A 27,839-nucleotide genomic window follows, 5' to 3' on the forward strand; every position below is an offset into this window, starting at 1 on the left:
GATAGTTCAGGGAGTTATTCATTTCTTCTTTTTTGATTTAGAGTAGGGTCCCAGGTTCGATTCCCGGCTTGGGTCACTGTCTGTGCGGAGTCTGCACGTTCTCCCCGTGTCTGTGTGGGTTTCCTCCGGGTGCTCCGGTTTCCTCCCACAAGTCCCGAAAGACGTGCTGTTGGGTGAATTGGACATTCTGAATTCTCCCTCCGTGTACCCGAACAGGTACCAGAATGTGGCGACTAGGGGATTTTCACAGTCACTTCACTGCAGTGTTAATGTCAGCCTACTTGTGACAACAAAGATTATGATTGATTTTTTCCAATTAAGGGGCAATTTGGCATGGCCAATCCACCTACCCTGCACATCCTTGGGTTGTGGGGGTGAGACTCACACAAACACGGGGAGAACGTGTAAACTCCACATGGATAGTGACCCAGGGCCGGGATCGAACCTGCGACCTCAGCGCCGTGATGTAGCAGTGCTAAGCACTGCACCACCGTGCTGCCCAGTGAGTTATTCATTTCTGATGGACATCACAGCCAAACCTCTTCCTGTTATCCATACATGGGCTATTCAGCAACAAGCAGTATTAAGTGATCAGGAATAGGGTGTCCCGGCTGAGTCCCTCTCTCTCTCTAACCCAGGTGTCACTGTGCAGTGATCAGGAACAGGAACCCTGACTGATTTCCTATTTCTCTCTAACCCAGGGATCACTGGACAATGATCAGGAGCAGGAACCCTGACTGATTTCCTATTTCTCTCTAACCCAGGGATCACTGGACAATGATCAGAAACAGGATCATGCAAACCCACCTCCCATACATGGACTCTGTCTGCACCTCCCGCTGCCTTGGGAAAGCTGGAAAGCAGAATCAAAGACCCCTCCCACTCGGATTATTCATTCTTCCAATTTCTTCCATCAGGCAGGGGATGAACACGCACCAACAGGTACAAACACAGTTTCTTCCCCACTGTTACCAGACTCCTGAATGACCCTCTGATGGACTAATCTGATCTCTTCACACATCTTCTCTACTGAGTAGTACAACACTCCTGTATGCTTCACCCAATGTAAATACATAGACACAGGCATCGGGTGAAGATGCCCTCGAACGGAGCACAGAATGCATTGAGTTCATCGGGGAGGGGTCCGCTGCTGCTGGAGATACTGCTTGGCTTCGCTTTGTAGCCCATTAAGTTGTTTAGGCCTTGCCACAACCGCCGAGAGTCTGCAACGCTAGTCTGTGACTCTAGCTTTGTCTGATATTCTCTCTTGGCATCACGGATGGCTTTGCGGAGGTCGTACCTGGATTTCTTGTATAGGTCAGGGTCGCCTGACTTGAACGCCTGAGACCTGTCCTTCCGCAGGGAGTCAATCTCGCGATTGAGCCATGGTTTCCGGTTGGGGAACGTATGTACTGCTTTCTTTGGCACGCAGTGTTCGGGTACACAGAAGGGGAATTCAGAATGTCCAATTCACCTAACAAGCACGTCTTTCGGGACTTGCGGGAGGGAACTGGAGCACCCGGAGGAAGCCCACGCAGACACGGGGAGAACATGCAAACCCCGCACAGCTAGTGACCCAAGCCGGGAATTGAACCTGGGACTGTGGCGCTGTGAACCGACAGTGCTAACCACTACGCTACTGTGCCGCCCTTATTGGCTGTAAAGTGCATCAGGGTATCCTGTGGTTGCTGTAGAAACTCAAGTTCACACTTTTTTTTTTTTTTAGAACATTCCGAAAATAAAATTGTGTAGTTTTAAAAAAATGCATCACAGCCAAGCAAACGTGGAGAAAGCAGGTTTTCTTTTTTAATAAACCGCTTTGCAAAAGTAAAGTTACTCCACAGAACTGGGCCGGGAGCTTTCAAAATAATAACACAGCAACAACTGACGGAAAGAGGCCTCCCCCCTCCACTCTGAGAATCAAAGAAGCTTAAAAATCAGAACCTGTTGCCTGTCAACGGTTCCCACCTAAACTGAAGGTTGAAGCTTGTACTGGCCTCAAAGCTGCTTAAAATGCAGCACCTTATGTCTGGTGCTGCAGGCACATTTTGCGGCTCCATTTTCCGCTGCATCTTCTGTTATGCAGACAAAGAAAGAGACAGACAGGAAGACATGAAGAGTCAGAGGCACAAAGAGAGCAGGAACCCTGACTGATTACACCTCTCTCTAACCCCACATCACTGTGCAGTGATCAGGAACAGAGACACAGTGACAGAGAGAGAGTGAGAAAGAGAAAGACAGAAAAGGAGAGAAAAAAAGAGAAAAGGGCAACACAGGTGGAGAAGGTAGTCAAGAAGGCATACGGCATGCTTGCCTTCATTGGCCGGGGCACTGAGTATAAAAATTGGCAAGTTATGTTGCAGTTGTATAGAACCTTAGTTAGGCCACACTTGGAGTATAGTGTTCAATTCTGGTCGCCACACTACCAGAAGGATGTGGAGGCTTTAGAGAGGGTGCAGAAGAGATTTACCAGGATGTTGCCTGGTATGGAGGGCATTAGTCATGAGGAGAGGTTGAAAAAACTTGGTTTGTTCTCACTGGAACGAAGGAGGTTGAGGGGAGACCTGATAGAGGTATACAAAATTATGAGGGGCATAGACAGAGTGGATAGTCAGAGGCTTTTTCCCAGGGTAGAGGGGTCAATTACTAGGGGGCATAGGTTTAAGGTGCGAGGGGCAAGGTTTAGAGTAGATGTACGAGGCAAGTTTTTTTACACAGAGGGTAGTGGGTGCCTGGAACTCGCTACCGGAGGAGGTGGTGGAAGCAGGGACGATAGGGACATTTAAGGGGCATCTTGACAAATACATGAATAGGATGGGAATAGAGGGATACGGACCCAGGAAGTGTAGAAGATGTTAGTTTAAACGGTCAGCATGGTCGGCGCAGGCTTCGAGGGCCAAAGGGCCTGTTCCTGTGTTGTACCTTTCTTGTTCTTTGTTCTAAAAGAGAGAGAAAAAAGGAGAAAAGAGAGAGAGAAAGGAGAAGAGAAAAAAGTGAGAAAAAAAGAGAGAAAGAAAAAAGTGAGAGAAAGAGACGGAGAGAGGGACGGAGAGAGGGACGGAGAGAGGGACGGAGAGAGGGACGGAGAGAGGGACGGAGAGAGGGACGGAGAGAGGGACGGAGAGAGGGACGGAGAGAGGGACGGAGAGAGGGACGGAGAGAGGGACGGAGAGAGGGACGGAGAGAGGGACGGAGAGAGGGACGGAGAGAGGGACGGAGAGAGGGACGGAGAGAGGGACGGAGAGAGGGACGGAGAGAGGGACGGAGAGAGGGACGGAGAGAGGGACAGAGAGAGGGACAGAGAGAGGGACAGAGAGAGGGACAGAGAGAGGGACAGAGAGAGGGACAGAGAGAGGGACAGAGAGGGGGACAGAGAGAGGGACAGAGAGAGGGACAGAGAGAGGGACAGAGAGAGGGACAGAGAGAGGGACAGAGAGAGGGACAGAGAGAGGGACAGAGAGAGGGACAGAGAGAGGGACAGAGAGAGGGACAGAGAGAGGGACAGAGAGAGGGACAGAGAGAGGGACAGAGAGAGGGACAGAGAGAGGGACAGAGAGAGAGGGACAGAGAGAGAGGGACAGAGAGAGAGGGACAGAGAGAGAGGGACAGAGAGAGAGGGACAGAGAGAGAGGGACAGAGAGAGAGGGACAGAGAGAGAGGGACAGAGAGAGAGGGACAGAGAGAGAGGGACAGAGAGAGAGGGACAGAGAGAGAGGGACAGAGAGAGAGGGACAGAGAGAGAGGGACAGAGAGAGACTGAGAGAGAGAGACTGAGAGAGAGAGACTGAGAGAGAGAGACAGAGAGAGACTGAGAGAGACTGAGAGAGAGACTGAGAGAGAGACTGAGAGAGAGACTGAGAGAGAGAGACAGAGAGAGAGAGACAGAGAGAGATTGAGAGAGAGACTGAGAGAGAGACTGAGAGAGAGACTGAGAGAGAGACTGAGAGAGAGACTGAGAGAGAGACTGAGAGAGAGACTGAGAGAGAGACTGAGAGAGAGACTGAGAGAGATAGAAAAGAGAGTGAAAAAAGAGAGAGAAAAAAGGGAGAAGAAAAAGAGAGAGGAAGAAAAAAACGAGAGAGGAAAAAAAGACAGTGAATGAGAGAGAGAGAGAGAGTGAGAGAGAGAGCACGCGCACGGAGTTCTTCCCAACTTAGACTAGGGTAAGGTGGATCAGAATGTCACACGCTTGCCTTCAGCAGAGTGCATGTGCCAGGGGTGCCTTCTTGCAGTTCACATGGGGTGTGATTTTGGTTAGAGTGCATACACTCAGCCGGGCTGAAAGAGAGGGCCACGTGCTCTTGCCTGTAAGGGGGCATGGTCACACAATGGATCGGATGTGTTCTAGCTTCTCCTCATACATGCGGTGAAACGCTCGGGCCAGACTCTGAAACGGAGCATCGCAGTTCTCCATCTCTTTCTGCAAAATAACGCACAGAGTGAAAGATGAGGCAGCCAAGGTCAAAGTGCAACAAGCAGCCCAATCAATCGTCCACAACCCAATCCCTTCAGCCTCGCGAATGGTACACTGTATACCATTCACTATTAATCCTTGCCTCATCTTAATCCAGTCAGGCCAATGCTCTACATTGTACACAAGACTCTGGTTTTACATCACGCTGTTCTATGCTTTGCCTCCAGCTCATTCAAAAAGAATCTCAGTATAGGTTACACACACAGCGCAGCCATGTTCCACAGCTCTCAATCAGCGTGACAGCAGGTTGGGTGGGGAATAACAGGAGGTATCTGGGTCAGTGGGAAGCTGCTCACTTGTTTTAGACACAGAGACTGGTTTCAGTGCCAGCCACTGTCACCCTGAGAGCTGCCACTTTAGCACACACTGCAGCTAGAACCGGGAGCCCTCCTGGTCTAATGGTTCAGGACACTTAGCAAATCAGAAGGGCTCTTAACCTCGGCAGTTGTTATTTCTTTCCCAGCATAGCTACGACACAGCTGTGCCTCAGTGGGGCGCGCCCGAGTCAGAAGGATTCGAGTTCAAGTTCCACTTCAGGGACTTGAGCACAAAGTCTAGACTGGCGTTCCGCGTTCAGTACCGAGGGAGTACCACACAGTCAGAGGGTTAATGCCAAAAGAGCATCGGCTGTCAGAGGGTCAGCACTGAAGGCGCATCACATTGTCCAAAGGGCAGTACCAACCAAGAGGCATCTTTGGATGAGACATTAAACCGAGGCTCTGTGAGATGGGCATTAAAAAGTCTCCCAGCACCCATTCTAGATGAGGACATGTTCAATGAGGTCCTCTGTAGAGTGAATGCCATCTCCTCTTACGGACAGCTCAGCATGATTCAGCTCAAGGTGGTACACAGGGCCCACCTGACTAAAACTAGGATCAGCAGTTTTTTTACACAGAGGTGGAAGACAGGTGTGAGAAGTGTTCTCGTGGGCCCGTTAATCACATCCACATGTTCTGGTCATGTCCAAGGATGGTGAGCTTTTGGGTCTCCTTCTTTAACACCATGTCAGTGGTTCTTAACATTGACCTGTCCATTGGTGGCCATTTCTGGGGTGTCGGACTCGCCGGGGCTGCAGACCGGGGTGAATATGCTCTTGCCTTTGCCTCGCTGATAGCCCAGAGGAGAGTTCTGCTGGGGTGGCGAGCTTCCACTCAGCCTAGTGCCTCGGCCTGGTTGGGTGACCTTATGGAGTTTTTCTACCTGGAGAAGTTCAAATACATGGTGAGGGGATTGGTGGAAGAGTTCTACCTGAGGAGGCGGCCAATATCTCAGACTTCAAAGAATTAGTTACCATCAGGGGCGGCATTCTCAGATATCGGCGCGATGTCCGCCGACCGGCGCCCAAAACGGTGCAAATCCCACCTGCATCGCGCCGCCCCAAATGTCGCAAAGTCTCCGGCCCGGAATGGGCTAGCAGCGACAAGATGCTATCCGCGCAGGCTCACGTGGTTCACGCCGTGCGGCGTCATGCACGCCGCAAGGCGTGACAGCTCATAAGACACGCTGCTCCCCCACCCGACCAGAAGACCCAACCGGATGGCCGCCCGCCGCTCAGCCCCGAGGTTCCAGTCCCGCGGCATTGAGGCGCTCCTGGACGCAGTGGAGCAGAGGAGGGAGGCCCTGTATCCCGGACACGGCCGCAGAGTCGCCCCACGCCACAGCCGGCGTCTGTGGAGGGAGGTGGCAGAGGCCGTCACCGCTGCGGCCCTGACACCACGGACGGGCACCCAGTGCCACAAGGTGAACGACCTCGTCAGGGCAGCCAGGGGAGGGGGGGGGGGGGGGGGGGCTGTTGCAGAGGTCGGGGGCCCACCAGCAAGTGAGCCACCGACAGCCCATCCCCATATCCCCCCTCCCCCATATCCCCCCTCCCCCATATCCCCTGATCACTGCCTGCGTGTCTAACCATGCATGCTTCATTGTGTATCGCAGGAGCAAACGTCGAGACACCCATCCCCGCAGATGCAGACTGCCCGCATGATGCCCCTCGGAGACCACGGGAGACGGAGAGACCCGAACCCTCTGGCATGCGACGCCCGCACGATGCCCATTGGAGACCATGGGAGACGGAGAGACCTGGAGCAACAGGGAGACAGCGCCCCCGTCTCATGTGGGTGCGGCGACGAGAGGGGCAGCCACAGGCCCCCGTCACAGCCGAGCCACGAAACCACAACCCAGGACACCCCTATCCAGGAAACAGAAATACAGGACAGTGACACAGATTGGACGGGCGGAGACGAACTGCCACCCCAAAGTGCCATGGACTCAGAGTCGGACGTTGCGCACGACACAACGCCATTGCTGTCACCAACACCCTCCACCATCGCAGAGGCGCTCACCTCGGTTGGGCACTTTAGTGATGAGGCGTCTGGTACACTCACTGGTGCGCACAACACAGCTGTTCCGGTACAGCAGGTGGAGGTAGGAGCAGCAGAGGGGCCGGGCGGTCGGAGGGCAGCCCAGCCCAAGCGAACATCTGCCGCCCAGATGGATCCCGGGTTCCTGGAGTTACCACACCCACCCATAGGTCCGATGCAACCACCGGACCTGGGACGAGCGAAGAGGGTGACGGCCAGCTTGCGGAGGCTGCAGTCGCAGGTGGAGGAGTCCACCCGCGTCCAGGAGCTGGCAGTGGTGCCGGTCATGCGTGCCACCCAGGCCGACACCGCACGGGTGGCATCCGCGGTGGAGGCAATGGATGCGACGGTGTCAGACATGGGGAACGGTTTGCGAGGCCTGGGGCTTTCCGTGCAGGCGGCCCATGTCTGTGGCCCAGGACATGGCTGCCCTCTCACAGGAGGCCATGAGCCAGCGCCAGCGGCAGATGGCAGAGGCGCCCAACTCCATGGCACAGTCTCTGAAGGCCATGGCCCAGTCTCAGCAGGCCATCGCTGAGGGCATCGGCGCCATTGCCCATGTGCGAGCCGGCGTCGCACAGTTATAGACAGGGTTTGCCAACCCCCTGAGCTCCATGGCTGCAAACCTGCAGACCCCTGTCGATACCAGCACTGGCAGCGCCAGATGTCGGGGGGCGTCAGATGGCCAGTCCGTTCACATCCCCCACCCATGTAGAGGCCTGGGGGCCGTCGGGCACCCCGAGGGAGGAGGAGGTGTTGGGGCCCGTTCCGGGTCCCATTGTAGGGGAGGTCCCGGAACACCTCAACACCTCGGGCTCCCCCCCCTTCCGTCCCAGGTGCATCGGGTGGGCAACGGGCAGGACAGGCTGGCAGCTCACCATCCCAGTCGCCCGGGCCGCAGCCTGGCCCATCTAGGCCGGACACCCCAGGAAACAGCCGCCAAAGGGATCCCGTGTCAGAGGGCAGGAATCGCAGGAGTCCACCACCAGTTCTGCTGTACCGTCTGGGGAACCACCTAGGCGTAGTCAAAGGGCCCGTAAGGCCAAACAATTAGACACTGAGCAAGTTGGCACGGGTGCAGGGCACAGATGAATTTTAGGGGCTAGGGCACGTGCATGAACTCCTTTCGTTATTAAAGTCAATGTTACACCTACAGAAGCTGCCTTTGTGCTCTGTCCAAAGCGTGCGGGGGTGTCATGTACATTGAGCGCAAGTGTGTGTGTGTGAGGGGTGGTCTTACCTCAGCCGCAGGTGAGTCTGCCCCCTTCCCCCTGGGCCGCCATCAACATCCCCCCCAGGCAGAGGACGGGACCGTGCGCTGCAGTATCACAGCCGCATGCAGGGATGGTCCGGGTGGATGGTGGTACTGTGGCCATGGGTCAGACATCGTGAAACGATGTGGAGCCAGGAGCTCATCGCAGGGCGGGTTGTCATCATCCTCCATGGCCTGCAATAGACACGCGTCCACCGGCAACTGTGTGAGCCCGGCCGTTGTGCCGCAGGTGGATCGGCAATGGGGGGGTGGTGTGCATGCGGGTGGGGGGCGAGGGTGAGGGTGCTGGGTGGGTGGATGGGTGGGGGGTGTGGGTGGTCAGGTGTTACCATGGTGTGCGGTCTGTGGCCATACTACCCGATTCCCACGCCCATCTAGTCAGTGAAGCGGGCTTCTATCAGCCTGTCCCGTGCCCGCTGGCCCAGCCGGTAACGGTGGACAGCCACCCGCCCATGTCTAGCCCGTCTGCCCTGACCATTGCCCCCATCCCACTCATCTGGGGAGGACTGCGCCTCTTCCTGCTGCTCCTCCACTCCGCCGTCCTCTGCGTGCGGCACATCGCCCCTCTGCTGGGCTATATTGTGCAGGACGCAGCACACTACAATGATGCGGCCGACCCTATCTGACCGATACTGGAGGGCGCCCCCAGAGAGGTCCAGGCACCTGAAACGCATCTTCAGCACGCCAAAGCACCTCTCTCTCACTCCCCTTGTCGCTACATGGGCATCATTGTAGCGGTTCTCCGCCTCATTGCGTGGCCTCCGTACAGGCGTCATCAGCCACGATCGCAATGGGTAGCCCCTGTTGCCCAGCAACCAGCCCCTCAGCCGGGGATGGCGTCCCTCGTACATGCCGGGGATGTATGACCGCGACAACACGTATGAGTCGTGTACAGTGCCCGGGTAACGGGCGCAGACGTGCAGGATCATCATGCGGTGGTCGCAGACCACCTGTATGTTCATCGAATAGGTCCCCTTCCTATTGGTGAACACGGCCCTGTTATCTGCAGGTGGCCGCACGGCGACGTGCATCCCATCAATCGCGCCCTGGACCATGGGAACCCGGCCACTGCAGAGAAGCCCACGGCCCGGGCATCTTGGCTGGCCCGGTCCACAGGGAAGCGGATGCAGCGGTGCGCAATGGCATATAGGGCGTCTGTCACTGCCCGGATGCACCGGTGCACCGATGTCTGCGATGTGCTGGACAGGTCCCCACTCGGTGCCTGGAATGACCCCGTTGCATAAAAGTTCAGGGCCACCGTAACCTTGACGGACACGGGGAGAGGGTGTCCCCCGCCAGTGCCACGCGGTGACAGGTGTGCCAGCAGGTGGCAGATGTGTGCCATGGTTTCCCGCATCATCCGGAGTCTCCTCCTGCATTCCCGGTCCGTGAGGTCCTGGTATGACTGCCGGGGCCGGTACACACGGGGCGCCCTCGGGTGCCTCCGTTGCCGTGGGGCCGCGACGTCCTCCTCCCTCTCCTCGTCCTGTCGGGCGGGTGTCCCTCCAGCCTGGTCGGCTGCCTCCTGCCCCTCTGCGGCAGCCTGCGCCGCCTCTCTGGCACGCTCCTCCTCCTCCTCCTCCTCATCCAGGGCAACATGGACATTAGCGGCTGCCGCCACGATGGCCAACATCGCTGGCTGACCGGAAAACATGACAGCCTGTGGGTGGGGGGGGAACGACGACATGTCATCATTGTCCATAACCCCTCCTCCCCCCAGCCAGGTGGCATGGACCGCATGGATCCGACTGTTGGAGGCTGGCACCTGGCCAAGTGGACCAACTCACTTGCCCTCGCATCCTCCCTCCCCGGCACGCACCTCCCCGTCCCCCTCCCCGGCACGGACACCCCCCCCCCCCCCCCCCCCCCCCCCCACCGGCACGCACCTCCCCGGCACGGACCACCCCCCGTCACGGTGGGGGGGTCGGAGAATCTCGCCCCAGCTGTTAGTGGGGAAGGGTGTAGTTGTGGGGCTGGGATGGAGGGGGGTGATGTTGCTTGTGTTTTGTGTTATTAACATGATAAATAGGCAGCATGGTGGCGCGGTGGTTAGCACTGCTGCTTCACGGCGCTGAGGGTTCGATCCCAGCCCCGGGTCACTGTCCCTGTGGAGTTTGTACATTTGCCCCTTGTCTACGTGGGTCTCAGCCCCACAACCTAAAAAGATGTGCAGGGTAGGTGGATTGGCCGCGCTAAATTGCCCCTTAATTGGAAAAAAACATAATTGGGTACTCTAAATTTATTTTTTTTAAACGTGTTAAATGTACCATGTATGAGCCGATTTCTGCGTTGTTTTAAAGTTGAGGTCGTGATTGTTATCTATGAAAAATCTTCAATAAAATATTTATTTAAAAGAAGTCTCCCAGTGGGTAGCACGGTGGCGCAGTGGTCCCACTGCTGCCCATGGAACTGAAGACCCGGGTTCGACCCCGGCCTCGGGTCACTGTCCGTGTGGAGTTTGTACATTCTCCCCATGTCTGAGTTGGTCTTTCCCCCACAAAGGATGTGCAGGGTAGGTGGATTGGCCATGCTCAACTGCCCATTAATTGAAAAAAAAAATTGGATAACTATATTTTTAAAAAGGGTCGCCCAGCACTATTTCAAAGAAAGTCAGGAAGTATTTCCTAATGACCTGTCCAATATTTATTTAGGTTTTTTTCTAATAAATTTTGAGTGCCCACTTATTTTTTCCCAATTAAGGGGCGTTTTAGTGTGGCCAATCCACCTACCCTGCACATCTTTGGGCTGTAGGGGTAAGACCCACGCAGCCACGGGGAGAATGTGCAAACTCCACACGTACAGTGACCCAGGGCTGGGATCGAACCCGGGTCCTCGGCGCCGTGAGACAGCAGTGCTAACCACTGCGCCACTGTGCCGCCCCAAATATTTATTTCTTGACCAATGCCATCAACACAGTGCTTTTTGTGGGATCTTGCTGTGCTCATGGTAACTAGATTCCCACATTGCAACAGTGGCTACCCGTCAAAACGTATTTCATTGGCTGGAAAGCTCTTTAGGGAGTCCATCCGAAGGTTTTGAAAGGCACTCCACGGTCTGGCCAAAAATCCTCGAGTCTCACTTCCAGACTGACTCGGAGGTACCACGCGTTTCTCGGACTGGCAAGTCGGTGCAATGGGGACAAGGGGATGAGAATGTCGGGATTATCCCCTTCACTTACCACGGATGTCTCAAAATACTCCAGGCCCTGGTTCGCTGCCCACTCCTGTGCCTGGGTGTACTCCACCGCACGCCTACAGGCTAAATCTGTCTTATTGCCAACAAGAACTCCTGCAAACCAATCAAAGGAAGTGACTGGTTGAAGCACCAAATCTATTGTGCAACTTTCCTACATTAAACCACAACATTCCCAGAAGCTGGGGAGCACTGACCTGCCAGCTGACCGCTGGGAGCCTGCGTTCGGGCCCTTTCCAGCCACTTTGTACAGCTGTTGAACGTTGCCTCATTGGTGATGTCATACACAAGGCAAATGGTGGCCGTAAGCTCCCACTGTTTGAATAAAGGAGATGCAAAGTTCAAAGAAAGACAAGAGAACGCAAACATTATCTCTCCCCCCCCCACCCTTCACGAAGGGAAGCTTTGGTCAGCTGAGAGTAGTCTTAGGCTCAGTCTCCATTCCAACACAATATTCAAGTCAGAGAGGCTAACGGCAAGTTCCAATTTCACAATAAAGACACGTTTTTTGGGGTGACACAGGGGATGGGTCTGCTGCCTCACAGCGCCAGGGACCCGGGTCCAACTCCGGCCTTCGGTGACTACTGTCTGTGCGGAGTTTGCACTTCCTCCCCGTGTGTGCGTGGGTTTCTTCCGGGTGCTCCGGGTTCCTCCCACAGCCCAAACATGTGCAGGTTAGGTAGATTGGCCATGCTAAAATTGTCCCTTAGTCTCCAAAACATTAGGTGGGGTTACGGTTAGAGTGGAGGTGTGGCCTAGGTAAGGTGCTCTTTCCAAGGGCTGGTACAGACTCGATGGGCCGAACAGCCTCTTTCTGCACTGTAGGGAATGTGTGGTTCACACAGCCTTGCCTCAGTTTCAGAGTAGTGATGATAAAGGCCTGACAGATTATGGTTTCTGCCCTTTTTGGCATAGATAGTGGGAATGTCCTGCTGGGAATTCAGGGTTAAAGTACCAAATAATTCCTGGAGTATGGCGTGCAGTTTTGGTCCCCTTAGTTTAAAAAGGATATTAATGCCATAGTGGGAGTGCAACGGAGGTTCCTTAGACTTGTTCCGGGGATGGTGGGACTGTCCTATGAAGAGAGATTGGGGAATCTGGGGTTTGGAGTCTCCAGCATCGACAGAGTGGATGCAGGTAAGATGGTTTCCTCGATTGCAGCGTCTAGAACCAAGGGGCACAATTTCAAAATAAAGGGGAAGCCAGTTAGGACTGAGATGAGAAGTTTCTTTCCTCAGAGGATTGTGAATCTTTATGTTTCTCTACCCCAGAACGCTGTGGAAGCTGTCATTGGGTGTGATTAAAGCAGATATTGACAGATTTCTAAAAACCAATGACAAAGGGATATGGGGTATAATGTGGGAAAAAGGCATTGAAGTGGATGATCAGCCATGATCGCATTGAATAATGGAGCCGGCTTGATGGGCTGAATACCCTACACCTCCTCCTCTGTTAGTATTGGCCCTCTGACAGTGCGGCACTCCCTCAGTACTGACCCTCTGACAGTGCGGCACTCCCTCAGTACTGACCCTCTGACAGTGCGGCACTCCCTCAGTACTGACCCTCTGACAGTGCAGCACTCCCTCAGTACTGACCCTATGACAGTGCAGCACTCCCTCAGTACTGACCCTCTGACAGTGCAGCAATGCCTCAGTACTGACCCTCTGACAGTGCAGCACTCCCTCAGTACTGACCCTCTGACAGTGCGGCACTCCCTCAGTACTGACCCTCTGACAGTGCAGCACTCCCTCAGTACTGACCCTCTGACAGTGCGGCACTCCCTCAGTACTGACCCTCTGACAGTGCGGCACTCCCTCAGTACTGACCCTGACAGTGCGGCACTCCCTCAGTACTGACCCTCTGACAGTGCGGCACTCTCGCAGTACTGACCCTCTGACAGTGCGGCACTCCCTCAGTACTGACCCTCTGACAGTGCGGCACTCCCTCAGTACTGACCCTCTGACAGTGCGGCACTCCCTCAGTACTGATCCTCTGACAGTGCGGCACTCCCTCAGTACTGACCCTCTGACAGAGCAGCATTCCCTCAGTACTGACCCTCTGACAGTGCAGCACTCCCTCAGTACTGACCCTCTGACAGTGCAGCACTCCCTCAGTACTGACCCTCTGACAGTGCAGCACTCCCTCAGTACTGACCCTCTGACAGTGCGGCACTCCCTCAGTACTGACCCTATGACAGTGCAGCACTCCCTCAGTACTGACCCTCTGACAGTGCAGCAATCCCTCAGTACCGACCCTCTGACAGTGCAGCACTCCCTCAGTACTGACCCTCTGACAGTGCGGCACTCCCTCAGTACTGACCCTCTGACAGTGCGGCACTCTCGCAGTACTGACCCTCTGACAGTGCGGCACTCCCTCAGTACTGACCCTCTGACAGTGCAGCACTCCCTCAGTACTGACCCTCTGACAGTGCGGCACTCCCTCAGTACTGACCCTGACAGTGCGGCACTCCCTCAGTACTGACCCTCTGACAGTGCGGCACTCTCGCAGTACTGACCCTCTGACAGTGCGGCACTCCCTCAGTACTGACCCTCTGACAGTGCAGCACTCCCTCAGTACTGACCCTCTGACAGTGCGGCACTCCCTCAGTACTGACCCTCTGACAGTGCGGCATTCGCGCAGTACTAAGTGGTAGAGCAGGTGTGATGGGCCGAAGGGCCTACTCCTGTTGCTATGTACCTAATTCAAGGAATGAATGACAGGGCCTAAACCTCTGAAGGAAACAAATCCACTAATTGATCTCTGTACCTGGCTTTCCACCATGTCATAGAAGATTTCTTTTCCTGAAGAATCAAATATGAAGAGTTCCTGGAGACAGGGAGGGAAGAGGGAACATCATAAATTGACATCCACTCACGGAAAACCTCTTGCAATTCACACACGGAATGATGTGATGTACTTCTTAAACACTCACCACGCTGTCAGATGTGTCTGGGATGGGGACCGGATTAACGAAGACTTCCACTCCAGTCGTCTAGAGGACAAGGAGAGATAGTACACCATTCTCAGACCCACATTCTCTGTAACCTGACTAAATAGACTTCTATAACAAAGACGGCTGCTTGTAAGATTTAAACCTGACCAATCTCCCAAAAAAGTGGAATTCTAAGATTGGGGCATCGAACACAATGAAATCTAGAAACATCAGTGTTGCCGTCCTGCAGCTGTGGTGCGGCATTTGTGGACATAATGTGGTCTCCTCTGTGGACATAATGACCTGAATTCACATTCAGTCGGCCCTTGTCTTGTACAGACAGTCGAACAGGAATCAATAGCAGAGCAGCTATCGCACAAAATCTCTGCTGGGTCAGTTGATGAAAAGATTCAGCCCCTTGAGCCTGCCACGTCATTCAATTAGACCTTGAATGATCTTTACAACTCCATTAAATCACCTTTGCCCCACATCCCTCAAAACTCTTCATAAATGAAAATCTATCCATCTCGGTCTCGAAAGCTCCAGCAACAACAGTCTTTTGGGGAGGGAAATAGTTCCAGATTCTCACGACCCTTTATGTGAAAAAGTGCTTCCTAATTTCATTCCTAACTAGCTTGCCACCAATGTTCAAGTAAAATGTGTGTGTTAGCATCCTTCCATCTAAAAAAGATGATGGGACACAGTAAACAATCCTTTTAGAGGCTGTGAAGGCCGATCCCAGAGAGGTGGTTCTTCAACAAGTGCTGCACTTTGTATTCCATCTGCCAGACCACTAATGACGTGGGTTGGCGTTTGTTGCCAAGTTGGTCATCGCGGTGGCGCACATCATCGCACAGGAGGTGTCGCCATTTTCCCCTTTGGCTGGCCAGTGAGTCCTGGGTGGGACTGACAATAGATCATAGAATTTACAGTGCAGAAGGAGGCCATTCGGCCCACCGAGTCTGGACCGACCCTACTTAAGCCACACCTCCACCCTATCCCCATAACCCAGTAACCCCACATAACCTTTTGGACACTAAGGGGCAATTTAGCATGGCCAAGCCACCTAACCCGCACATCTTTGGACTGTGGGAGGAAGCAGGAGCACCCGGAGGAAACCCACGCAGACACGGGGAGGACGTGCAAATTCCACACAGACAGTGACCTGAGGCCGGAATCAAACCCGGGACCCTAGAGGCAGTAGTGTTAAGTACTGCGTCACCGTGCTGCCCAGCAAAGAAAACTTAATGGTTTGGATCACCGGACTGACACAAATGCAGACGAGCCACCTTTATTCTACATCATTCCTCTCGGAGGACTGTACCAATATCCTGAATGGCGCCAGGATTTCTGCCCCCCCCACACACTACCCCACCTCAAGCCCACTCTCTCTCTGATCATTCCAGGTGAAACATACGCCATGTTCTATTCGTCCGTCACCCGTCACCTCCTGTGCTTGCTGACTTACACTGGCTCCCGATCCTGTAATCAATCTTGAACATCCCGTCCTTGCCTTCAAATCCCACCACGCCTGCGCCTTTCCCTAATCTTTGTAACCTCCTTCAGCTTCCAAGGTCGCCTCACTCCTCCAATTCTGGTCTTTGCACATCCCCAATTTTAATCGGTCCATCATTGCAGACCGCACCTGCAGCTTCCTGGAGCCTAACTCTGCCTAAGCCTCTCCACATAGTGCCATAAAAAAGTTACAGCACAGAGGCCATTCAGCCCATCGTGTGCACTGCCTCAAAATATAACTAGCCGCCCATTCTAATCCCACCTCTCAGCATCTGGTCCGTAACCTTGTTGGTTCCGGAACTTCAGGCGCAGATCCCGGTACCTTTTAAATGAGTTGAAGGTTTCTGCCTCACCCACCGATCCAGGCAGCGAATTCCAGACACCAAGGTGAAAAGAGTTTTCCTAATATCCTCTCAAATCACATAAGAACATAAGAACTAGGAGCAGGAGTAGGCTATCTGGCCCCTCGAGCCTGCTCCGCCATTCAATGAGATCATGGCTGATCTTTTGTGGACTCAGCTCCACTTTCCAGCCCGAACACCATAACCCTTAATCCCTTTATTCTTCAAAAAACGATCTATCTTTATCTTAAAAACATCTAATGAAGGAGCCTCTACTGCTTCAGTGGGCAAGGAATTCCATAGATTCACAACCCTTTGGGTGAAGACGTTCCTCCTAAACTCAGTCCTAAATCTACTTCCCCTTATTTTGAGGCTATGCCCCCTAGTTCTGCTTTCACCCGCCAGTGGAAACAACCTGCCCGCATCTATCCTATCTATTCCCTTCATAATTTTATATGTTTCTATAAGATCCCCCCTCATCCTTCTAAATTCCAACCAGTACAGTCCCAGTCTACTTAACCTCTCCTCGTAATCCAACCCCTTCAGCTCTGGGATTAACCTAGTGAATCTCCTCTGCACACCCTCCAGTGCCAGTATGTCCTTTCTCAAGTAAGGAGACCAAAACTGAACACAATACTCCAGGTGTGGCCTCACTAACACCTTATACAATTGCACCATAACCTCCCTAGTCTTAAACTCCATCCCTCTAGCAATGAAGGACAAAATTCCATTCGCCTTCTTAATCACCTGTTGCACCTGTAAACCAACTTTTTGCGACTCATGCACTAGCACACCCAGGTCTCTCTGCACAGCAGCATGTTTTAATATTTTATCATTTAAATAATAATCCCTTTTGCTGTTATTCCTACCAAAATGGATAACCTCACATTTGTCAACATTGTATTCCATCTGCCAGACCCTAGCCCATTCACTTAACCTATCCAAATCCCTCTGCAGACTTCCAGTATCCTCTGCACTTTTTGCTTTACCACTTACCTTAGTGTCGTCTGCAAACTTGGACACATTGCCCTTTGTCTCCAACTCCAAATCATCTATGTAAATTGTGAACAATTGTGGGCCCAACACTGATCCCTGAAGGACACCATTAGCTACTGATTGCCAACCAGAGAACACCCATTAATCCCCACTCTTTGCTTTCTATTAATTAACCAATCCTCTATCCATGCTACTATTTTACCCTTAATGCCATGCATCTTTATCTTATACAGCAACCTTCTGTGTGGCACCTTGTCAAAGGCTTTCTGGAAATCCAGATATACCACATCCATTGGCTCCCCGTTATCTACCGCACTGGTAATATCCTCAAAAAATTCCATTAAATTAGTTAGGCAAGACCTGCCCTTTATGAACCCATGCTGCGTCTGTCCAATGGGACAATTTCCATCCAGATGCCTCGCTATTTCTTCCTTGATGATAGATTCCAGCATCTTCCCTACTACCGAAGTTAAGCTCACTGGCCTATAATTACCCGCTTTCTGCCTACCTCCTTTTTTAAACAGTGGTGTCATGTTTGCTCATTTCCAATCCGCCGGGACCACCCCAGAGTCTAGTGAATTTTGGTAAATTATCAAGAGTGCATTTGCAATTTCCCTAGCCATCTCTTTTAGCACTCTGGGATGCATTCCACCAGGGCCAGGAGACCTTTCGCCCCATTAGCTTGCCCATCACTACCTCCTTAGTGATAACAATCATCTCAAGGTCCTCACCTGTCATAGCCTCATTTCTATCAGTCACTGGCATGTGATTTGTGTCTTCCACTGTGAAGACCGACCCAAAAAATCTGTTCAGTTCCTCAGCCATTTCCTCATCTCCCATTATTAACTCTCCCTTCTCATCCTCTAAAGGACCAATATTTACCTTAGCCACTCTTTTTTGCTTTATATATTTGTAGAAACTTTTACTATCTGTTTTTATATTCTGAGCAAGTTTACTCTCATAATCTATCTTACTCTTCTTTATAGCGTTTTTAGTAGCTTTCTGTTGCCCCCTAAAGATCACCTTAAATCTGTGCCCCCTAGTAACTGACCTCAGCGCTGGGTGAGACAAGTCTTCCTTGTCTGCTCTATCTAGGTCTCCCACGTCACAATACTCCTTTAAGAAGTTCCTTAAAAGCTACATCTTTGACCAGGTTTTTGTTCAGATATGCTACATCACCGTATGTAGTTATGTGTCAAGTTCTTTTTTTAAATAAATTTAGAGTGCCCAATTAATTTTTTCCAATTAAGGGGCAATTTAGCGTGGCCAATCCACCTAGCCTGCACATCTTTGGGTTGTGGGGGCGAAACCCACGCAAACACGGGGAGAATGTGCAAACTCCACACAGGCAGTGACCCAGAGCCGGGATCGAACCTGGGACCTCGGTGCCGTGAAGCAACAGTGCTAACCCACTTCGCCAACTTGCTGCCCTGTTATGTGTCAAATTCTGCTGTGAAGTGTCCGGGGGACATTTTACAAATGCAAGTTTTTGCAGTAGAGTACCAATTTCCTTTTTCATTTTTCAGAAGGTTGTCATCCATTGGCAAGGCTGGCATTCATTGCTAATTTACCTTTCGATTTACCATTTACTGCTTTCTGTACCTCTGCAATATCTCATAAACCTTTCCACAGCCTCCTTTCATGGCCGAATCTTTGCTCAATGGACTTACCAGGGTATAATTTTTCAGAAAGTGAGCACTTTCGCTGCGAAACCCATGCACTAACGCGCTCTTCCCAACAGTAGAGTCGCCTAGAAAAGAAGGGAGTAAAACAGGAAGGTTGTGAGAAGAGGGTCAGGAAGCAGAGACAAGGCACACATCCAGCTGGGTGCGCCCGTTGGTGTGCCGGTTATGTGCCTGGACTGATACCCCAGAGGGTTTCTTCTAACATTCCGGTATGAACGAGAGTGCAAATCTCACCATGTTTGAGAATTTGAAGTTAGCTTTAAAAATACAAACTTTGCATCAGCGGTCACAAGAGCCAATTCTGCTGAAAGTCATCGACCTGAAACGGGAGCTCTGCTCTTTTCACCACAGATGCTGCCTAACCTGCTGAGCACTCCCACCATGGCCTGTTTTTATTTTAGGTGGCAAGAATTCAGACGATGCACTAGTGTCCTTTTAGGGAAAGAAGCTGCTGTCTTTACCCAGTCTGGGTTTTCAGATATGGTCGACTCTTAACTGCCTTTCCAAGCTACTCAGCTGAATCAAACTATCACCCAAAGGTCCAAGACTGAGCACAGCTTCCTCAAGGAAAGTACGGGATCGGCAATATTTGCCAGCTTTGCCAGAAATTTCACTTCCAAAGAAACATTTTTTCTTAAAGTTGTTGAGTAAATGGTCGGCCGGGATTAAGTCATAAAAGTCTGAAATATCCCACACTGACCTGGAGCAGGTAAGCAATCTGGTGAAATTAATTAATGAGAGAGGGAGGAGGCAAGAGGTTTCTGTGCTGTGAAACATTACGTACTTTAATCTTCTGCACTGCACAAAATAACTTCCGCTCTTCTTCCCACTTTCCTGAAGCTGAAGGCACTGTTTCAACCCAGAGGTAGGTGCCAACAGCCACTCTTACTGTGTGTGTCGGAGTCCATCCTTCATAGCATCAGTTGGAAAGGCAGGGAATGTTCCAGGAGGCATTGGCCGATGAGCAAGCATCGCCCTCAGCAGAGAGTTCTTGGAAAGTTGAACCTCATCTGCCCATTGAGTGTAATCCAACCTGTAAGACACTGCTAACTTTCGGGCTTTCAAAACCGTGTGAAGTGGAAACAGAGGCAAGGCACTCAAAGATCAAAAAAACACTTTCACGCACTACTCAGCAAATTAACCCTTTTACTCACAAGATTAAAGTCCACAGGTGTCAGCCCACAAACATGCGTATGGGGATCAAATAACAAACAGTGTCTCCTGCTCATCTATTATTTACTGTTTCATAAATACAATTAGCTAAATCTGGGTTTCCAATTTAGCACAGGCTTTGCAGGTCAACTCAGAAGATTTGAGACAATGTGAGTCAGGGCAGCTGAGGGAAGAAGGGGAATGGAGTTGGAGGCTTTTATTAATCTTTTGACAGTTCTCGGCGCTAAGCTCCCATCAATTCAGATCTGAGAGTGCCGCACTGTCAGAGGGTCAGGACTGAGGGAGTGCCGCACTGTCAGAGGGTCAGTACTGAGGGAGTGCCGCACTGTCAGAGGGTCAGTACTGAGGGAGTGCCACACTGTCAGAGGGTCAGTACTGAGGGAGTGCTGCACTGTCAGAGGGTCAGTACTGAGGGAGTGCTGCATTGTCAGAGGGTCAGTGCTGAGGGAGTGCTGCACTGTCAGAGGGTCAGTACTGAGGGAGTGCTGCACTGTCAGAGGGTCAGTACTGAGGGAGTGCTGCACTGTCAGAGGGTCAGTACTGAGGGAGTGCTGCACTGTCAGAGGGTCAGTACTGAGGGAGTGCCGCACTGTCAGAGGGTCAGTACTGAGGGAGTGCCGCACTGTCAAAGGGTCAGTACTGAGGGAGTGCTGCACTGTCAGAGGGTCAGTACTGAGGGAGTGCCACACTGTCAGAGGGTCAGTACTGAGGGAGTTCCGCACTGTCAGATGGTCAGTACTGAGGGAGTGCTGCACTGTCAGAGGGTCAGTACTGAGGGAGTGCCGCACTGTCAGAGGGTCAGTACTGAGGGAGTGCCGCACTGTCAGAGGGTCAGTAGTGAGTGAGTGCTGCACTGTCAGAGGGTCAGTACTGAGGGAGTGCTGCACTGTCAGAGGGTCAGTACTGAGGGAGTGCCGCACTGTCAGAGGGTCAGTACTGAGGGAGTGCCGCACTGTCAGAGGGTCAGTACTGAGGGAGTGCTGCACTGTCAGAGGGTCAGTACTGAGGGAGTGCCGCACTGTCAGAGGGTCAGTACTGAGGGAGTGCCGCACTGTCAGAGGGTCAGTACTGAGGGAGTACCGCACTGTCAGAGGGTCAGTACTGAGGGAGTGCCGCACTGTCAGAGGGTCAGTACTGAGGGAGTGCTGCACTGTCAGAGGGTCAGTACTGAGGGAGCGCCACACTGTCAGAGGGTCAGTACTGAGGGAGTGCCGCACTGTCCAGAGAGTCAGTACTGAGGGAGTGCTACACTGTCCAGAGGGTCAGTACTGAGGGAGTGCCGCACTGTCAGAGGGTCAGTACTGAGGGAGTGCCGCACTGTCAGAGGGCCAGTATTGAGGGAGTGCTGCACTGTCAGAGGGTCAGAACTGAGGGAGTGCCGCACTGTCAGAGGGTCAGTAGTGAGTGAGTGCTGCACTGTCAGAGGGTCAGTACTGAGGGAGTGCCGCACTGTCAGAGGGTCAGTACTGAGGGAGTGCCGCACTGTCAGAGGGTCAGTACTGAGGGAGCGCCACACTGTCAGAGGGTCAGTACTGAGGGAGTGCTGCACTGTCCAGAGTGTCAGTACTGAGGGAGTGCTACACTGTCCAGAGGGTCAGTACTGAGGGAGTGCCGCACTGTCAGAGGGTCAGTACTGAGAGAGTGCCGCACTGTCAGAGGGTCAGTACTGAGGGAGTGCTGCACTGTCAGAGGGCCAGTATTGAGAGGGTGCTGCACTGTCAAAGGGTCAGAACTGAGGGAGTGCCGCACTGTCAGAGGGTCAGTAGTGAGTGAGTGCTGCACTGTCAGAGGGTCAGTACTGAGGGAGTGCCGCACTGTCAGAGGGTCAGTACTGAGGGAGTGCCGCACTGTCAAAGGGTCAGTACTGAGGGAGTGCCGCACTGTCAGAGGGTCAGTACTGAGGGAGTGCCGCCCTGTCAGAGGGTCAGTACTGAGGGAGTGCCGCACTGTCAGAGGGTCAGTACTGAGGGAATGCTGCACTGTCAGAGGGTCAGTACTGAGGGAGTGCCGCACTGTCAGAGGGTCAGTACTGAGGGAGTGCTGCTCTGTCAGAAGGTCAGTACTGAGGGAGTGTCGCACTGTCAGAAGGTCAGTACTGATGGAGTGCTGCACTGTCAGAGGGTCAGTACTGAGTGCCGCTCTGTCAGAGGGTCAGTACTGAGGGAGTGCCGCTCTGTCAGAGGGTCAGTACTGAGGGAGTGCCGCACTGTCAGAGGGTCAGTACTGGGGGAGTGCCGTACTGTCAGAGGGTCAGTACTGAGGGAGTGCCGCACTGTCAGAGGGTCAGTACTGAGGGAGTGCTGCACTGTCAGAGGGTCAGTACTGAGGGAGTGCTGCACTGTCAGAGGGTCAGTACTGAGGGAGTGCTGCACTGTCAGAGGGTCAGTACTGAGGGAGTGCCGCACTGTCAGAGGGTCAGTACTGAGGGAGTGCCGCTCTGTCAGAGGGTCAGTACTGAGGGAGTGCCGCACTGTCAGAGGGTCAGTACTGAGGGAGCGCCGCACTGTCAGAGGGTCAGTACTGAGGGAGTGCCGCACTGTCAGAGGGTCAGTACTGAGGGAGTGTTGCACTGTCAGAGGGTCAGTACTGAGGGAGTGCTGCACTGTCAGAGGGTCAGTACTGAGGGAGTGCTGCACTGTCAGAGGGTCAGTACTGAGGGAGTGCTGCACTGTCAGAGGGTCAGTACTGAGGGAGTGCCGCACTGTCAGAGGGTCAGTACTGAGGGAGTGCCGCTCTGTCAGAGGGTCAGTACTGAGGGAGTGCTGCACTGTCAGAGGGTCAGTACTGAGGGAGTGCCGCACTGTCAGAGGGTCAGTACTGAGGGAGTGCTGCACTGTCAGAGGGTCAGTACTGAGGGAGTGCCGCACTGTCAGAGGGTCAGTACTGAGGGAGTGCCGCTCTGTCAGAGGGTCAGTACTGAGGGAGTACCGCACTGTCAGAGGGTCAGTACTGAGGGAGTGCCGCTCTGTCAGAGGGTCAGTACTGAGGGAGTGCTGCACTGTCAGAGGGTCAGTACTGAGGGAGTGCCGCTCTGTCAGAGGGTCAGTACTGAGGGAGTACCGCACTGTCAGAGGGTCAGTACTGAGGGAGTGCCGCACTGTCAGAGGGTCAGTACTGAGGGAGTGCCGCACTGTCAGAGGGTCAGTACTGAGGAGGTGGCGGGAGCCACAGAAATGCAAGTCCTGCCCCCCTCACCTGCCAGCACACATTTCGCTCGCAGCTTCACCATGGCTCCGGCTCGCTGGCTGAGCCCCGCTCACCGCATCAACAACAGCCGGGCCTCGGCCTAGGCCAGGCTGCAGACCGCCATTACCCGCTCCCTGGTGACGGCTGCCTAGCAACGCCGGGTCCGGCTCCACCCGCACTCCATTGGCTACCGTGCTGTCAATCTGCCGGGCCCGTCATCCGATTGGGTGCGGCCTGTGTCAATCAGCCGCTAACCTCCGCCGGAAGTGCCCGCCCCCGGGGGACGGGGCAGGGCTGTCTCAGTCACTGGGCTGGGGCTGGGACAGTTAGCAAGGATGTTCTGCTGCAATAGGGACATATTTGTATTGGTGCTACAATGACACTTTCCATTGTGAATACTCTGCTTGTTCTGCATGCCGCACTCCCCTGGCAGGCAGTATTTTATCTTCACTTGGGCTTGGCCCCAGTGGGTGTCAGCTCCACATGGTACCAGAGCTACGGGTGCTCCATCTTGATGTTGCAGCTCTACGGGCAGAGATTGGCTGGGTTGGCACTGTAGAGGGGCCCAAAAACTCGAGGCAGAGTCGACCGGAAAGTAAATGAAAGCACCTTCCGAAGGGCAACCAGGGATGGGTAATAAATGCTAGCCCACCAGCGACGCTCACATCCCATAAATTAATTTTTTTATAAATACATACCCCGGATGCCGGAAACCTGAAATAAGGTGCGGGATAAACTCGGGTTGGTCTGAACGATACTTTCCACTGTACCTCGGTACATGGGACAATAAATCAAATCCTGTAATCCTGGTGAGGTGGGGTTGCAGGAGTGGGCCTAGGTAGCGTGCTCTTTCAGAGGGTCGGTGCAGACTCAATGAACCGAATGGCCTCCTTCTGCACTGTAACAATTCTTCCACCTGTTTCCTCCAGCTGAGGGGTCAATTACCAGGACGCATTGATTCAAGGTGATTGATAGCAAGATTAGAGGGCACAGGAGGAAAAACCTCTTCACTCCGAGGGTGATGGTCATCTGGAATTCAGTGCCTGGATCCGCATCTCAAGTGCTGTAACCGGCAAGGCTATACAGATCTGGTGCTGGAAAGTGGGCGTAAAATGAGCGGCTAGTTTCTTTTTTCTTTTGACCAGTGTAAACTCAATGGGCTGAATGGCCTCTTTCTGCACCATAACTTTATGATTCTCAATCAGGCAGCTGTAAGAGAAATGCTAGAACAAAGGAGTCCACTACACATTGCCTTCATCTGACTCATCACGTTGACCCTGCAAGCAGGGGATCACAAGAATTTATAGAACACAGGACACGGGTGGCACTTGGTGCAGTGATTCACACTGGGACTGCGGCGCTGAGGACCCTGGTTCGAATCCCAGCCCTGGGTCACTGTCCGTGTGGAGTTTGCACATTCTCCCAGTGTCTGCGTGGATTTCACCCCCCACAACCCAAAGATGTGCAGGGTAGGTGGATTGGCCACGCTAAATTGCCCCTTAATTGGGAAAAAATAATAATTGGATACTCTAAATTTATTTTAAAAAACACAGGACAGCAACTCTCCAAATGAACAATTTGCTCATGTTATTTTCTCACCTTCTCCCAAGATCACTGCACGTTCATCATTTTCAAATAATCCAATTTTCTCTTGAATTCCTTAATTGAATCTGCCTCCACCACACATTCAAGCAGGGCATGGCCAAAACAGAAACCAGCCAATCAAAACCAGTCTGGTGTTTGTACTCTACCCACATGCTCTTCATCTAACATTAATGACATCACTTTCTATACTTTTTTGGCTGCAGAGCACTTCTGAGATATGAAATGAAAATTGCTTATTGTCACAAGTAGGCTTCAATTGAAGGTAGTGAAAAGCCCCTAGTCACCACATTCCGGCACCTGTTCGGGGAGGCTGGTACAGGAATATCCAGAGGTCATGAACGACACCGTAGAAATGCAAGTCATTGAAGATGCAAGAGGTTGGTTATGCAGCGCAAAGATGTCCAGAACGCCTTGATCCACTGCAATTTGCATACCGCCACATCCGGTCCACAGCAGGCACCATCTCCCTGGCCCTACACTCATCCCTCGAGCATCTCAAGGACTCCTACATCAGACTTCTATTTATTGACTATAGCTCCGCCTTCAACACTATAATCGCAGCCAAGCTCATATCAAAGCTCCAAAACCTAGCACTTGGCTCCTCACTCTGCAACTGGACCCCCGATTTCCTGCCCCACAGACCACAATCAGTAAGAATAAACAACAGGGCAGCATAGTGGCGCAGAGGGATAGCCCTGTTGCCTTCACAGCGCTGAGGTCCCAGGTTCGATCCCGGCTCTGGGCCACTGTCAGTGTGGAGTTTGCACATTCTCGCCATGTGTGTGGGTTTCGCCCCCACAACCCAAAAAATGTGCAGGCTAGGTAGATTGGCCACGCAAAATTGGCCCTTAAATTGAAAAAAATAAATAAATTGGGTACTCTAAATTTATTTTTAAAAATAAACAACACCTCCTCAATAGTCCTCAACACCGGGGCCCCGCACGGCTGCGTACTTAGCCCCCTACTATACTCTCTGTACACACATGACTGCATGACAAAATTTGGTTCCAACTCCAGCTACAAGTTTGCTGACAATACGACCATAGTGGGCTGGATCTCGAATAGCAAGTCAGAATACAGGAGCAAGATGGAGAACCTAGTGGAGTGGTCAAGCGACAACACTCTATCCTTCAATGCCAGCATAACTAAAGAGCTGGTCATTGACTTCAGGAAACAAAGTACTGTACACCCCTGTCAGCATCAACGGGGCCGAGGTGGAGATGGTTAGCAGCTTCAAATTCCTAGGGGTACACATCACCAACAATCTATCCTGGTGCACCCATGTTGCCCCCCCCCCCCCGCCCCCACCATGGGGGGGGGGGGGGGGGGGCAGCACGGTAGCATTGTGGATAGCACAATTGCTTCACAGCTCCAGGGTCCCAGGTTCAATTTCAGCTTGGGTCACTGTCTGTGTGGAGTCTGCACATCCTCCCCGTGTGCGTGGGTTTCCTCCGGGTGCTCCGGTTTCCTCCCAGTCCAAAGATGTGCAGGTTAGGTGGATTGGCCATGATAAATTGCCCTTAGCTTTGGGTGAGGTGACTGGGTTATAGCGATAGAATGGAGGTGTTAACCTTGGGTAGGGTGCTCTTTCCAAGAGCCGGTGCAGACTCAATGGGCCGAATGGCCTCCTTCTGCACTGTAAATTCTATGATAATGCATGTCCACATTAACTCTTACCTACTTTTACAGATGCACCACAGAAAGCATCCTATCGGGCTGCATCACAGCCTGGTATGGCAACTGCTCGGCCCAGGACCACAAGAAACTTCAGTCGTGAACACAGCCCAGTCCATCACACAAACCTGCCTCCCATCTATTGACTCCATCTACACCTCCCGCTGCCTGGGGAAAGCGGGCAGCATTATCAAAGACTCCTCCCACCCGGCTTACTCAGTCTTCCAACTTCTTCCATCAGGCAGGAGATGAACATGTACGAACAGACTCAAAAACAGTTTCTTCCCCGCTATTACCAGACTCCTAAATGATCTTCATATGGACTGGCCTGATTAACACTATACCCCTCTATGCTTCACCCGATGTTTATGTAGTTACATTGTGTTGCCCTATTATGTATTTTCATGTACTTGATGATCTGTTCAGCTGCTCACAGAAAAATACTTTTCACTGTACCTCGGTACACGTGACAATAAACCAATCAAATCTCATCCAAGTCTTTTTATTCAATCACACCCAGATCCAACTTCTGCTAGTGTTCCTTGATGAGATCAATTATCCTGCAACATAAAAACTATGACACCAACATTGAAATGGGTAAATTACTGGAATTTTGCTGTAATTGCTCAGATTGCTAAAGTTCTCATTGTGGATTTATTCTTCAATATTTAACATATAAACAAAGAACAAAGAAACGTACAGCACAGAAACAGGCCCTTCAGCCCTCCAAGCCTATGCCGACTATGCTGCCTGACTAAACTACAATCTTCTACACTTCCTGGGTCCATATCCCTCTATTCATGTATGTCAAGATATCCCTTAAATGTCACTATCGTCCCTGCTTCCACCACCTCCTCCGGTTGCGAGTTCCAGGCACCCACTACCCTCCGTGTAAAAAAACTTGCCTCGTACATCTACCTTGCCCCTCTCACCTTAAACCTATGCCTCCTAGTAATTGACCCCTCTACCCCGGGGAAAAGCCTCTGACTATCCACTATGTCTATGCCCCTCATAATTTTGTATACCTCTATCAGGTCTCCCCTCAACCTCCTTCGTTCCAGTGAGAACAAACCGAGTTTATTCAACCGCTCCTCATAAGCTAATGCCCTCCATACCAGGCAACATTCTGGTAAATCTCTTCTGCACCCTCTCTAAAGCCTCCACATCCTTCTGGTAGTGTGGAGACCAGAATTGAACACTATACTCCAAGTGTGGCCTAACTAAGGTTCTATACAGCTGCAACATGACTTGCCAATTCTTATACTCAATGCCCCGGCCAATGAAGGCAAGCATGCCGTATGCCTTCTTGTGTTGCCCCTTTCAGTGACCTGTACACCTAGATCTCTCTGACTTTCAATACTCTTCATACAGTGAATGGTAGAACCCTCAAAATCAGATTAACGACCATTCGGTTAACCAACCAGTCAAAATTAGAC

The 27,839-nt window shown here is 52.3% G+C and overlaps 1 protein-coding gene across 1 annotated transcript; it reads right to left on the bottom strand.

Moving 5' to 3' along the window:
• Positions 1-1,784: 1,784 nt before the first annotated feature.
• On the bottom strand, positions 1,785-23,272 carry ift27 (intraflagellar transport 27 homolog (Chlamydomonas)). The gene is made up of 7 exons (XM_072492428.1): positions 23,134-23,272; positions 18,751-18,830; positions 14,229-14,288; positions 14,063-14,122; positions 11,494-11,611; positions 11,283-11,392; positions 1,785-4,420 (listed from the first exon to the last, which is right to left on the bottom strand). Exons 1-7 carry the CDS (start codon positions 23,165-23,167, stop codon positions 4,322-4,324), a joined length of 561 nt encoding a protein of 186 aa, XP_072348529.1. The 5' UTR covers positions 23,168-23,272; the 3' UTR covers positions 1,785-4,321.
• Positions 23,273-27,839: the final 4,567 nt, after the last annotated feature.

This window comes from Scyliorhinus torazame, chromosome 29 (assembly GCF_047496885.1).
Source record: "Scyliorhinus torazame isolate Kashiwa2021f chromosome 29, sScyTor2.1, whole genome shotgun sequence".
Lineage (NCBI taxonomy): Eukaryota > Metazoa > Chordata > Chondrichthyes > Carcharhiniformes > Scyliorhinidae > Scyliorhinus > Scyliorhinus torazame.

Coding starts and splice junctions, on each gene's coding strand:
- ift27 (XM_072492428.1), bottom strand. CDS start 23,167: ATGGTGAAGCTGCGAGCGAAATGTGTGCTGGCAG. Junction 14,289..18,750: donor TTCTGAAAAATTATACCCTG/GTAAGTCCATTG, acceptor CTTGTCCTCTAG/ACGACTGGAGTGGAAGTCTT. Junction 4,421..11,282: donor AGTATTTTGAGACATCCGTG/GTAAGTGAAGGG, acceptor GTTATTTTGCAG/AAAGAGATGGAGAACTGCGA.